The sequence below is a fragment of the Stegodyphus dumicola genome, chromosome 8 (genome assembly GCF_044657685.1).
Source record: "Stegodyphus dumicola isolate Sdum_Otavi_A_Nest chromosome 8, ASM4465768v1".
NCBI classification, from domain to species: Eukaryota; Metazoa; Arthropoda; class Arachnida; order Araneae; family Eresidae; genus Stegodyphus; species Stegodyphus dumicola.
In genome coordinates, this window is record NC_140775.1 from 22,249,814 (window position 1) to 22,264,158 (window position 14,345).

Genomic DNA, 14,345 nt, shown 5'->3' on the forward strand with positions numbered 1-14,345 from the left:
CCTTTGCAGAAAATCTTCTAAATGGAAATAGAATTGCATCCACATTACATGTGCAGAATCCCAATAATTCATTATAAACATAGTTCCAAACCATAGTTAGGCTTAGAACTCACAACAGTATTCTTCTTGGAAGTCTTCCTAAGGAAATGGTAGTATATTCAGGGAACATGTGGGCAAAATCATGACAGTATATCACAAGCCTAATTCTTGACCATACATACTAGATCACAGAAATTCCTCACAGGAAGCTAGATTCATATAACAAAATTTCATGCAACATATGGCATATGGGAAAAAGCAAGGACATTATAATCACTAGCATAGTTTATACCCAAATGAGTTGCAGATGGTGCACTATGTGCTCACAGCTGATTATCACTAATGCAGATATATATCTACTAATATTTAGAAGATGATGTCAGATCAGAATTGCATGAGAAATAAATCAAAAAACATCAATCAGATGCAGGAAATTGGTTTCAATCTGAAACAGCAGATGGATAATTGAAAAGGTTAGTAGAATTACCTTTTTTGCAGAAGCAGTATCTTCGCAGAGGATATCCTAAGAGAAAACTAATATACACATCACACTTGATTTATACCATAGTACCACAACATAAGAATAAGTTAGACCCTTTATACTCCAGTCTTTCAACAGAAGTAGTGATTTTGAGATCTTCCACACAGAAATGGCTGGCATTCATGTTACATAGGAGTAAAATCACAATACTTCACTGCAAGCGCAGTTTACAGCAATAAATGGAAGGAAAGGTCTTCAGAGATGTCACTGAGAAGCCAAATGGCTAAACGGCAAATTCAAGTTAGAATTTTCAATAATTAATGTTGGCCAGATTAATTTGGAATAATTCTGCCTTCATATGTTTATTCACCTCACCAAACTCTTTATTATTAAACAATATTTACAAAATATATGTAGTTTATAACAAAAATTCTACAAATTCAAATACAGAGATTTCAAAATACAATGTTTGTACTGATACAATAAAGCTAAACAAAAATACTTATTCATACCCAGAAAACTCAAATATACAATTGTTATTCAGAAGAAATGCAGTAAACAAAAAAATAAACACGAGACTTATAAAAGATAAATACAGTCAAAAGTCGTTAATTCGGACACCCATAATCCGGAATGATCTATAATCCGGACCTCAAAGCTAAAATCTTTCTGCGCATGCGCCGGGTTGACGCATGCGCATAGGCGTTCATGCGTGCGCTCAAGACCTTTACGACTGCGCATATGCGTCTGCGCTGTTGTATAAATGTTATAATTCCCAACTAACAACGTTTCGTAGTCAGACCTTGCTATGTCACAAAAACTAGTTTGGGCATTAAGCTTGAAGTTTTCAACTTTGTGCCGACTTGATATAAAAGTCGGCCAATCAGAGCATATACATGAAACCTATTGAGAGAGAAAGCTGTAGACACATACATGCATGCACAAATTTAGCTTCTCTAATTGGCTATGGCTTAGACCCTCTCTCACAGGTGTGAATGGAACTCCCACATTTTATGCCTTATGATTATCGTCTATGACATTTATACCATCATCTAAACGGAGCCTTAGGATGGCATACTAAGGAGATGCAATGTCTTGTGGGGATAAGCAATTTATACTCCTAAGCCTAAAAAAAAGATCACATGACTTAAATTTGTTGTCTAATTGCTCTAACTTGAGGCACATTACGAGAGGAAAGCAAAGGTAGTAATCAGAATTATTTAAAAAATTTTATCCTTATATTTTTCTTAAAAATTCTGTAAAATAATAAAATTTTTGGCTTTCCTCAAATAAATATATATGGAAAAAATAATAGCCACATAATCACAGATTTCATTTTGTTATATTTTATTAACAAAATTTAAATTATTAAAAATCTCTCTAATGAAGGGAACATAAAACATCATGAAAACAATGAAAAAGAAGCAATATTTAAAAAAGATAGTAGGCTTATTGATGAGGCTTCCATCAAAAGAATCGAACCCCAAAATATTTTAATTTGCTTCAGTGTCCCGTCTGAAAATTTCACTGAATATATTTTTTAAAAAAATCTTTTATTTTCAAGTTCTTTCATGCAAAACGTCCAAATTTGGTACAAATCAAATTCATCCCCCTCTTTTTGATAGCTACAATATTATATTTAACAGTTTTAATAGCTATCAGTATGTAAACAACATAATGTAACACCATAAAAGAAAAACATAAATGATGACATTTTAATTTTGGCATAGAGAAACACATATTTACCCCAAAAGAGAGCTTGTATTTCTACCTTCTACGTCAGAGTCAATAACTGAAATGTCCAGATCAGAACTGAGAAGAAAAGAACCATAATTAGTTTAATTAAGATACAATAACACGCTGACCAAGTATTAATTTAGAAGTCAAGCAACAAAAATCAGCATCATATTTTGAAATATTCACTATTTGAAAATATATGGTTGCTTGACTTATATAAATTAATACATAATTAGTTAACCATAATTAAGTAACTTAAGAGTTTCAATATCATGCACAGCTAATATCTATTTTAGAAATAAACCAACTTACCTCAAGAAAGCCTGGTTTGTCTTAAGAACATTAGCTGTAACTTCTATCGTAGAAAAGTCAAATTTTTCACTTCCAGACCTAAGAATGAAAGAAATAAACTGCTATAACATAATTAAAAAAAAAAAAAAAAAAAAAAAAAAAAAGAATAAATAAATAACACATAACAAATTTAAGCATTAAGCTATGTATGACTACCACCCATCTCAGACAGTGCGACAGATATTGCTGCATACTGTTTCGCCATACCTTGTGTAGCTATTATATCATGTTGTATAACCACAGTTTAGAAAAATTACAAAATGTGTTATTTATATCTATCTAAAATGGTACATTACTACATGATTTGTAAGAATAAATTAGAGGGCTCTGCGAATGAAATTCCTTCCAATTAAAAAATGTAGGAATAAAGAAAATGCAGGAATTGCAAATGCAGAAATGAAAAAGGGATTATATTTTTTGCACAGAATCCAGATGACATATTTTTCAACATTTTAGAAATTTCAATATTAATTTTAGGAGCCTAAAATATTAGGCCCCTAAAAGCAGAATATAGTTTTTAAATGTTCAGACAATCTTCCTATGAGAAGAATTCCTTTGAGAAGTACACATCTGAACTACAATTAAAAAACATGTACAACAACAGAGCTAAGGACTTCTGTTTGCAGAAAGTCTGTCACATAACATATGAAAAGTTTCTTATTGGTAGATTTTTGATCAGACAGATATTTTATTGTTATACAGAGAAAGCATTCACTCCTTTTCTGCTAGAGATAATTCAATTTGGACAATGGCAAAAAGGCTAAGCAAGCCTGAGCGTATTGGTCCCATTCTTGGCACTAGTACGGTTTACGCTCAAAATACACGGCAGATATTTTCTAATTACCTGCATCCCAATATCAATTCAATTCAGCTTTTGGTGGAATTTACCATTTGTGACATATTTTTCAAAAACTACACTTCACAACATGTATACATGACAAATACACAGAACCATAAATAAACAAGCAATAATATATATTTATATATAAATTTTACTAAATGATCATAAAATGTTCCGACGCTAAAAGAAAGTTTTAACATCCAAGTAAATGACATAATAAAAAAAAAGCAAGTTGAACAGCGAGCACATGAATGAAATGTGCATACACCTGTAAAAATATACCATAGGTAATTGACAAAGCATTTCGTAGCAAACATATGACTATAAAATTTCCAATAATACCATGTAATGATGGTGAATTCAATTTAGATCGCAAGAACATGCTCATACTTTTGAAAAGATTCAATTATTTCAGCAATTTTTTGTGAATTGGAATTTACCCTTTCAATATTTCCCAACAATTTAGTGTGAATGGAGGAATAAATTGTTATAACAGAATTGAACAATTATTAGCATCCCCTCATACACACACACAAACATACACATACAAAAAAAAAAAAAAAAAAAAAAAAAAAAACCCTTACTTTGTAAAAAAAATTATCCGGGCAATGATTCTTCTTTGACACGATGCAGTTGTATCAATAATTTCTGACCTTCAATAAAAAAAATACTCATATTTTACTTCGGAATTAACTTACTACGAAATCATAAACACGAGGTAGTCGATATAAAGAATAAATTATTTCTCACCTTTCGAAAACATCCGCTTGTTCGGAATCTTGCACATCTCGGGAATTTAATTTCATATTTTTTTCTTGAGCTCGACGTTTTCGCTAAATTCTGGATCTTTTATTAAAACCAGGATGTTTTTTCGGTCGTCCTTGATATTTTCGCATATTTTTTGCTAACTGATCACAGTACAAATAAATGTAAACAAAACGAGTGCGGAATAGCAATGCAATAAATAGGGTTGCCGTAAACGTCATTCCGCTGACAGCTGACACTGTTTAGTGAAAACTGTGTATAAAGGAATATATGAAACGCTTCTAAATATTATTTAGAAAAAAATATGATTTATAACTGATATCAAAATCAATTACTTCGTGAATTTTTGCAGAAATAAGATTACAATGCTAAATTTTAACTCGTAGCGTCATCTATTGATGGCTTTCCAAACTACACATTAAAATTACGTATTTCAAACTAATTTTTTTAAAATATAATATTTAAGTAAATTTCATTCCAAACCTGATTCTAACATTTTGATTCCAAAACTGACCTATTGCTTTATATTTCTGCCAAATTTCACGCAACATAGTTCCTTAATTAGCGATTCTGCGTGTAAAAAAATTTTTAGTATTGTAATGCTGCTGTAGTAGACCACCTTAAAGCATATCACCAAATTCCAATTAATCCCTCTGATATCCATAAAACGGCTATTGCCACTCCTTTTGGACTTTTTGAGAGCACAAGAATGCAATTTGGGTTATGCAATGCAGCTACAACCTTTCAACGCTTTATTGATGAAGTAACTCGCGAGCTGCCAGGAGTATTTGCTTTTGTCGACGATATATTGATAGCGTCAAAAGACGAAAATGAGCATTTGATACAATTAAAAGCCCTTTTTGGAAGATTAAGTAATTATGGATTAAGATTTAATGTATCTAAATGCTGTTTTGGTTTAACTTCTTTGGAATTTTTGGGTTTTCATATATCTGAACAGGGTTTAAAACCTTTACCCGAGAGGGTAGAAGCTATTCAAAAATTTCCTAAACCAAACACATTAACTCAGTTAAGGAAATTTCTTGGCATATTTAATTTTTACAGACGTTTTGTCCCAAGAGACTCACATGTTTTAGCTCCCTTGAATAGGTTACTGGAAGACCGCATTAATAAAAGGAAACCTTCAGAACCAAGCAAAACAAAAGAATATCCTCTCGAATGGGACGACGAAGCTGAGAAAGCATTCGAAAATGCAAAAAAAAAGGCAATTGCTGAGGCAACCCTTCTCAAACACCCAATTCCTGGTGCAATTTTGAAACTTTGTACTGATGCATCGGACGCTGCGGTTGGTAGCTAATTAATGCAACTGCATAATTCAGTTTGGGAACCCATTGCGTTTCTATCCGTTAAAATCAGCTAAAATCAAAGGAAATGGTCAACTTATGATCGAGAACTATTGGCAATTTATTTGTCTATTAGGAAGTTTCGGCACATGCTTGAAGGCAGGGTCTATACAATCTACACTGACCAAAAGCCCTTAATATATGCTTTTAAGCAAAAGCCCGAAAAGTGTTCTCCACGACAACTTCGTTATCTTGATTTTATTGGCCAATTTTCCACTGACATACGATACATTAAAGTTCATGAAAATATCGTAGCTGATGCCTTATCTAGGGTAGAAATAGATGCAGTATCTGATAATCAATACTTTGATGATAAAAAGTTATCCGAAGCACAAATTCAGGACTGAAATTCAGAATTCCTTATCTCAATCTTCACCAGTTTTTAAACTTGAGAAACATTACTTTCCTTTAGAAGAAGTTACTCTTTACTGTAATATGGACACAGGTATACCTCAACCGTTCATACCTGAATCTTTTCGCTCTAAAATATTTCAGAAGATTCACTGTCTTTCTCATGCTGGTATTTCAACTTCAACAAAATTAATTACTAAGCGCTATTTTTGGCCTAATATGAAGAAATTTATTAAAACTGCAGTTCAATCATGTCTACAGTGCCAACATTCTAAAATTCATAGACATACGAAATCACCGTTGGGTACCTTTTCCTTGCCTGATGCAAGATTTGCACATATCCATATTGATTTCATAGGTCCTCTTGCACCGTCTGAAGGTAACCGTTATTGCATGACAATTATTGACAAGTTTACCAGATGGCCAGAAGTCATACCTACTGTCGAAATGTCAGCTCAGACGACTTGCAAAGTGTTAGTGCATAACTGGATAGCAAGATTTGGCTGCCCGGTATCAATAACAACTGATCAAGGCCGAAATTTTGAATCTCACTTATTTAAGGATTTAATGAAAATTTTGGGTACACATCGCATTAGAACTACTGCTTATCATCCTCAGTCCAATGGACTGATTGAGAGATTTCATAGGCAATTTAAAAGTTCAATAATGGCTCATAACAACCCAAAATGGACTGAAATTCTGCCTATTGTTCTGTTGGGTATTAGATCTGCCATTAAGAAAGATATAAATGCTACTTGCGCTGAACTTGCCTACGGTACTACACTTAGATTACCGTCAGATATGCTGAATGCTACAAATATTGTATCGCCTACTGAATCTTATGTGTCACAACTTCGATCAGTTATGCATTTAGTTAGACCTATTCCAACTTCTAGGCATATTCAATCACCAATTTATGTACATCCAGCACTTTAAACCTGTTCTCATGTATTTCTGCGTATCAATTCTGTTAAAAGACCTCTAACTCCACCTTACAAGGGTCCTCATACCGTGGTAAACGAATGGATAAAAATTTTATTATTGAGGTAAATAACAAAAAGATTACAGTTACTATCGATCGTTTAAAACCAGCATATATGTTGCCAGAATAAATTCACCTGCAATTCCTCAGTTTCTACAAGAAGTCTGCGAAGACTCAAAAATTGTTCCAAAACAAGTAGTTACCCGAAGTGGACGTCGTGTTCATTTTCCTAGGAAACTAATTACTGTAATATGAGTAAAGTTTTCTCTTGTGATTTGCTGCAAATGTTAAAGATATTTGATTAATTTTTTTGCATACGTATTGAGTTATATAAAATGCTTATTAACTTTTCCTTATTTCTGTTTAACTAAGTTCTGCATTGTATGGGTATATATTCCAATCAGAATTGTAAATGTATTATTACTATTCATATATTTGTATTTCTTTTTGTATGTACAATTTTAAAGTATTACTGTTATTTGAATGTGCGTATCTTAAATTGGAAATTTACAGCCAACCCCTTTTGTGTCGTGACTGTGTCACTGGGGGGATACTCTGTGGCAATCTAATGTTTGCCTGCGTGCGCAGCCAATTCACGTCATGTGGTTTATGTAAAAACTGCTAGCGCGGCAGTGAACTCGCTCACTTCGCCTTTAGTTGCAGCATAGGATTTTTGAATTTTAGTTTAGTGGTTTTTTTTTATTCGTTCTATTATTTCAGTTGTGTTTAAAGTTATGGTGTGTGTGAATAAAAGTTATGTTTAAAGAAAAGGAGTCATGTCAATTCAAGGATATACACCAAACACAGAACCACCACACCACCATAAGTTTAACATCCACAGGAAAACATTAACTTCATTATGATTCTATATAATAATTCTAATTTCTTTCATATGCATAGATTTTCTTTTACACAGTTTTTGGAAAAGCTTATCTGCCGTATAATAACATGATTTTTGTATTCTCTCATTCCAAAGACGTAACTTTTAATAAACAGAGATTTACATTTCGCATTTTTTTTCTTAAAATCAAACCTTCTACACAAACGTTGATGCAATCGGCTGGCGTTCCAGCAAACCTCGATATTATGATCTATAAGAATAGAAACACTCAGCTTTCCCATTGAGCTTTTAATTTTTCTTGCAATGTAACGATCCATTGATTGACCAAAATCGCATTTTAAGGACCTTCTTGGATACATGGATAAGATAAAGTATAATTCTATTCTTCTGAAAGCCAAAGACAAGAAAATGTCAGAACAATTTCGCTTAGCCGCTTTCCTCTGAGTCCTGTTAAAATAGCTGTATAAAAACTCAGCCTTTCTTCGGGGGGGGGGAAGACTTTTCTTAGTCTTCTTTTGAAGATCACCGGTTACATCGATACAGAGAGTTGCATGTTTTTGAGCTCTCACATTTCTACGAAATAAAGGCAGAAGGATCAACATTCGAATATCGAATCGTGTATCAGTAGTTGTGGAATTTTATCAAGATTACGGAGGTGTTAATTTTATGATGAAAATAGCTCATAAATAATTAATAAGTGATTGAGTTTACCACATATTACGAGCAATTGATATCTATACAAAGCCTGATTACACTTTTGCACTTTATTTCAAGAGCTTCTTCAGCGAAATTCTTTCCGAAAGTCATACTCAAATGTGCAGTGATTAAGGGGGATCTTGTTGATGAAAGTTTTATTGCTGTACGGCTCTTATTAAGATTTTAATTATTCAGCTTAATTTAAGCAGGTCCCTGCAGAAAGTATACGGCCCCTGTAAAGAACGTATTCACCCCTCGCCTCTTTTGTAGAAGTAGGGGAAAGAGCTGCTTTGCAGAAGTAGGGTGTCTGTTTGAGAATTGTTAAAACGCCTTACCCCGGGCTCTCGACCTTGAATGGATTCCAAGTTTCAGTTGAAAAGATAACGGCGTTTCTTACCCCCCGTATTCACCAAGAGCTGGTTAATTCATGTATCACGGAACCATGTGTCAGTGGTAACTCACAGTCTGAGCTATGGTTAGCACATTTGGTATTCTCCATTACTGAATTACGTGATTCAAGAGAGATACCTGGATTATTTTTAAGAAGCGTTGTCATTGGTTGAAAGTATTCATGTGACATTTACGGCATAATCTGCAGTTTTAAAAGCTGAATTCTGACGGTACGTTGTATTTTTATAAACAAACATGGCTGATGCAAATAGGCAAAACTATACTTCGCTCGAAAAAGCGGTTTTAGCAGAATGTGTTTTAAAATACCGCCATATAATTGAAAATAAAGTTACTAATTCAGTAACTAACAGAAAAAAAAAAAAAAAAAAAAAAAAAAAAAAAAAAATACGTGGGATTCGATTGAAAAAGAATTTAATAGCATTCCGGGAGTTACCGTACGTACTGCAACACAATTGTATAATTGCTACAGAAATTTGAAAAGAAAAGCCACGAAACGGAAAGCAGAAGAAAGGATAGAACATTTTCGAACTGAAGGCGGCCCTGCTGTAACGAATGAAAACGATAATATTGACGAAACATTATTCGCCATGGGTGCAATAACACGTCCACTGGAGAATGTGTATGATAGTGATCATTTATATCATATGCAAACTTCCTGTTCTGGTGAGTAATTGCTTTTTCATATTTTTATTCACCGTATGCAGGTTAAAAATATGTTGCTTAATTTAATTCATGACTTTAGCACTTCAGCTAGAAAATCTAAATCTATTACGCTAAAATAATTAACACATCAAAAGTTTTTAATGGAAAAAGAAATATTATAGCTGTTTGTTAACCACAATTTAATCAGCAAATATGCAATTTTGTAGGAGATAACTTGGTTTTGTTAACCATGTTTTAAACAGCAAATATGCAATTTTGTATGAGATGATATACTATATACCAGTTTTAACTCTCTCATTTGTTTGCTGAGTTAATTGTCACTGTACCATGTACTGAAAATTAGACAGATGTACAAACATATTTATAATGTGGCATATAAATCTACTTACAGTAAATAAGTTAGACCACTCTTGATTTATTACAGTGCAACTTAAAAAATTAAAATTCTTATGGAGCAAAAATCCTAGGATATAAAGATAAGCCCTTTTTTCACTTTATTTAATGAAGTCTGTTAAACTGTGTTCGTAAAATACAAGAGATTCAAGTAGTACGTTTGTATGATATTGTTTTGGCCAATATAATTTTGTGCTATATGCAATAATAAGGTCAGATTTATTTATTGAAAATCTGATTATCACATCCAATATCTTGATATTTTCCACCTTGCATAAAAGACCAGTGAAGTAATACAGGAAACGTTCCACAAGCCATACTGTCACTCCATATTATTTTTCAAGAATATTAGATGAAAACATATTAATTATTAATACACTCTGTTACTTAAATCTGAAAGTTTACTGAATTTTTAAAATTCTGGGCTAATCTTTGGAATATGGTAACAGGTAGTTTGGCGACATTTTGGTAAGGCGATAAAAGTTTCGAGCTAGGACTTAAGCAGTGTACATGGATAAAGTCAAGAGTGTTGAATAGCAGCTTTCATTCATCACAAAGGCATTGCATTGTGCGCAATGACATTTTTGTGCAATTCTGGGATGTTTTTTAAGTGGAAATAGGTCGACGTGTATATGGATGATACCGTGTATGTGCAATTCTTAAAAACGCGGCAAGCAGTTTGCGATTCTGCACTTTCTCCCAATTTCGCACCTAATCTTCGTCATGATTAAGCATTTTTGTTCCATAAAAGTTCTAGTATAAGCGTAATTCGGCTAGCAGATTGTTCGAAAAAATGTTCGAGTAAAAAAAAAAAAAAAAATTCCTTCGTGAAAACAAAATGGCGTCCAAAACAAAACTAACAGGTTGCTGTAGCAGGGTTGGTCGCCAAATTTTCGCCAAAAAATCGCCAAGTTACCATAATCCAAAGATTAACCAAATTCTCTGTTTCTGTAATAGAATTTGTTGTTATGTTAAAGTCGTGTGTATCAAAATGCTTGGCTGATTTATTTCACATTATGTCATATTGTCAATTCAAGATTTTACTTCTTTCCTTAAGACTATTGCCTTTAATTATTGCTTTTCATCACGATATGCCTTCACGCACCTTATGAAAGTAATGATCGAAAAGTGACATAACATCGATTGGGTTAGGACTCCAGTCCAGGCGCCCATTGCAACGAACGTTTCGTTCAAGGATGATACTAGTAAATGAAGACTTAGAAGTGTTTCTGTGCATGACGTTGAGAAAGATGTCGGAAGAAACTGCTTTGCTTTTCTTTTCGATTATGGATTACTTCTTGCTTTTCTAAGGTGCGTTCTTTTGTGCTGCCTTTAGTGTTTTTGCGCTTGGATTAACATGGAAACGTCGAATAGTGCGGCGAATATTTCTCCCTCGGAGGAAAATTTTCCCCCGCTTCGTGCTACACCGGCCGATAACGGCAAAGAGGCTAAGCCTACCTCGTGGTCCGATGTGATGGATAAGAATGATAAAATGGATACGGAAACGGAATCTGCGGAAAATGTGTTATCAGAAAATGAATCGCTGGAATTTCTCCGAAATGTCAACCGATTAAACCCAACAAATATCAACATCATTTAAAAATGCATGTCGATAAATGTGCAAATTGTAAAAAAGCTAGATCAGGCTCATGCGGATGCCGTTATCAAATTCTACGGAGTGTGCCTCGAAAAATTACAAGCTGCTATTCAACGGGATCGTGCGCTTTTGGATACACCAGTGTTTTTATCAGATAACATAATTCGTGAAATTAAAAATAACGTGCAAATGTATCAGGAGTTCTCCGTTGACTTGCAAGGTAAGTGTGCATGGTTATGTTATAATCTTTATGATTCTACTAAACTTGTACTTGATGTTAATTGTGATGATAATATTAGTAATTCTAATGCTACTAAAAATGTAAAAAATAAGAGAAAAAATTCTGCCAAATATGCAAAAATTAACGATGATGATGGTTTTCAAAAACCATCTAAGACTGCAAAAGGCGTTAGGCTGATTCAGCCTCAGGCAATGCTACCTTTGCAAAATAAATTTGCAAATTTATCTGTACAAAACCCTAATTCTGAAACGTGTAATGACTTAGTGGATGAACATATTAATGCATGTATTGAAAATTTGTAAATAATTCTGATAATGTATGTGCCAATGTTACTCATGCAAATCATGTTAATGTTAACTCTGAAAACCAAGCTGGTGTTGTAAATCCCCAGTCAGGAAACCCGCACCCGCAGATTGACCTGCAAACTCCCCCCCTATTATGGTTAGGCCGAAAGTTGGCATTAAATATTATGATTTCCTAAAAGAGGTAGCTACTGAACTACCAGATTGCAAGTTCTTTGGCCGGGTCACCGGCGAATTTTTAAAAGTGTTACCTTCCACTGCCGATGATCATCGGACGTTAAGTGAATTCTTTCTGACTCACAAAATTGAGCAAATAATATGTGGTAAACCCTAAAAATAAAAAACCAGTCAAGGTCCTTATCAGAGACCTCCCAATTGATGCAGATGTTAATACCATAACAGAGGCATTGCGTGAACTAAACTTTAATATCAATAAAGTTGTACAACTAACCAAGTATAGAACTAAGGCCTTAATGCCGTTATATCAAGTGCAGATTTTTCCAGATAAAAACCTGGAAGAGATATACAAAATTAAACACCTTATGTACTTTAATGTCACTGTAGAAAAATATATAGCCAAGAACCAGGTTCCACAATGCCATAATTGCCAGAAATGGCATCATTCTTCCGATAACTGTCATGTTGCACCTAGGTGCGTCAAATGTGCAGGATTTCACAAAACTGGCAACTGCGATAAACCAGGGAAAATAGAAAATCCTGTCTGCGTAAATTGCCTTGGGCCACATGTAGCTTCTTATAGAGGGTGCCCCAGGTTCCCTACATATAAAAAAGTCAATAAAAACAATAATACCAAGCCAGGAGTTAGCTATGCCCAGGCAACTAAGAATTCTACCAAAATCAGCAATGCCTCTGCCACAAGTGTCTCTGCGGATGCGGGTCAGGCAATACTCTCAAAAGGCTGACTTACCTAACTATGCAAGTAAACTAAATGTCACGCATGAAAATGTTCCTAAATCTATATCTGAAAATGTAAACACTGATAAGAAAAATTTTAGTAATGGTACAAATGACATTTTTGAATTAATGAATATCATGAAAGAAATTGAAACTATTTTTGGATGCAACATAAGCAAAATAATTAATGTGTACAAAAGTAAAATGCCCGAACTTAGAAAATGCGAACACATTCTGGACAAGATCCAGGTTCTGCACATTATGCTAGAAGAAATTCACGGGCTAGTAAATAATGAGTGATTATGACTAATGATCTTATAATTGTAACATGGAACGCAAATGGATTATTCCACAAACTAGATCAATTACGCATTTTTGTAAATGAGCACTGTCCCGACATTTTACTCCTACAGGAACACAAGCTTAGTCCACACACGAATGTCCAAATGGCCAACTACTGTGTCTACAGGCTCGACCGGGAGAGGACTAATAGCCATCCAGGAGGTGGACTTATAATCCTCGTCAAGCGCTCCATCACCCACCACCACACAACACTGCCACAGCTTTTAGGCCTCGAAGCCATAGCTATCACAGTCACCACACTCACCTCACACCCACTCACTGTTATCTCTGCCTATACACCCAGCAACAAAAGATCACAAGCAAATATTGCGCAGGACTTTGAAGCGCTGTTCCAACTTAACAGAAAAACAATTATAGGCGGAGACTTCAACGCACACCACCGCGCATGGAACTGCAATCGATCAAACTACCTAGGCTCTGTAATTCACCGATTTGCCACTGAGGCAGGTGTCACCATTTCAGCTCCAGACACCCTAACACGCTACAATGCCAGATCAGCAAATGTCTTGGATTTTTTCCTTCTAAAAGGCTGTCATCACAGATCTATTCAAACCCTCACCGAGTTATCCTCTGATCATAATCCGGTCATGATACAGGTGGGGACCTCTGTTTGTAGCACACCACACAAAAAGGCCTTTATTACTAACTGGGCAGGATATGCCAAAGCCTTAAACAACACCACACTACACATTCCAACAGCCACCACGGGTGATGAGTTAGATGCTTTGGTCCAAGAATTAACCACAAACTTAACTACTGCCCTGGATGCAAATAGCACACCAGTCTCTCACAGGCACAAGGCAACAGATCCTGAACTGAAGAAACTAATCCAAGAAAGAAACGCTGCCAGAAAGGTTTGGCAAAGGTATCGTTTCCCGGCTGACAAAACAACCCTCAACAGACTGAACCATCTGGTCAGGACTCGCACTCACAAACATACACAACGAGACTGGACCAACTATCTCACTTCCCTTTCAGCAGATCAAAGCTCTATATGGAAGGCGACTGCTAAACT

General features: G+C 34.7%; 1 protein-coding gene across 2 annotated transcripts in view; it reads left to right on the forward strand.

Moving 5' to 3' along the window:
- Window positions 1-8,593: 8,593 nt before the first annotated feature.
- LOC146995689 (uncharacterized) overlaps window positions 8,594-14,345 on the forward strand; it is a 28,927-nt gene continuing 23,175 nt past the window's right edge. The window contains exon 1 of one of the 2 annotated variants that reach the window (XM_085822916.1): window positions 8,594-9,519. In XM_085822916.1, coding sequence (XP_085679042.1) covers window positions 9,444-9,519 — 76 coding nt within the window. In that variant the 5' untranslated portion in view covers window positions 8,594-9,443. Of the gene's footprint in view, window positions 9,520-11,134; window positions 11,730-14,345 lie in introns of those variants that run through there. The other variant, XM_085822915.1, reaches the window with a different exon arrangement.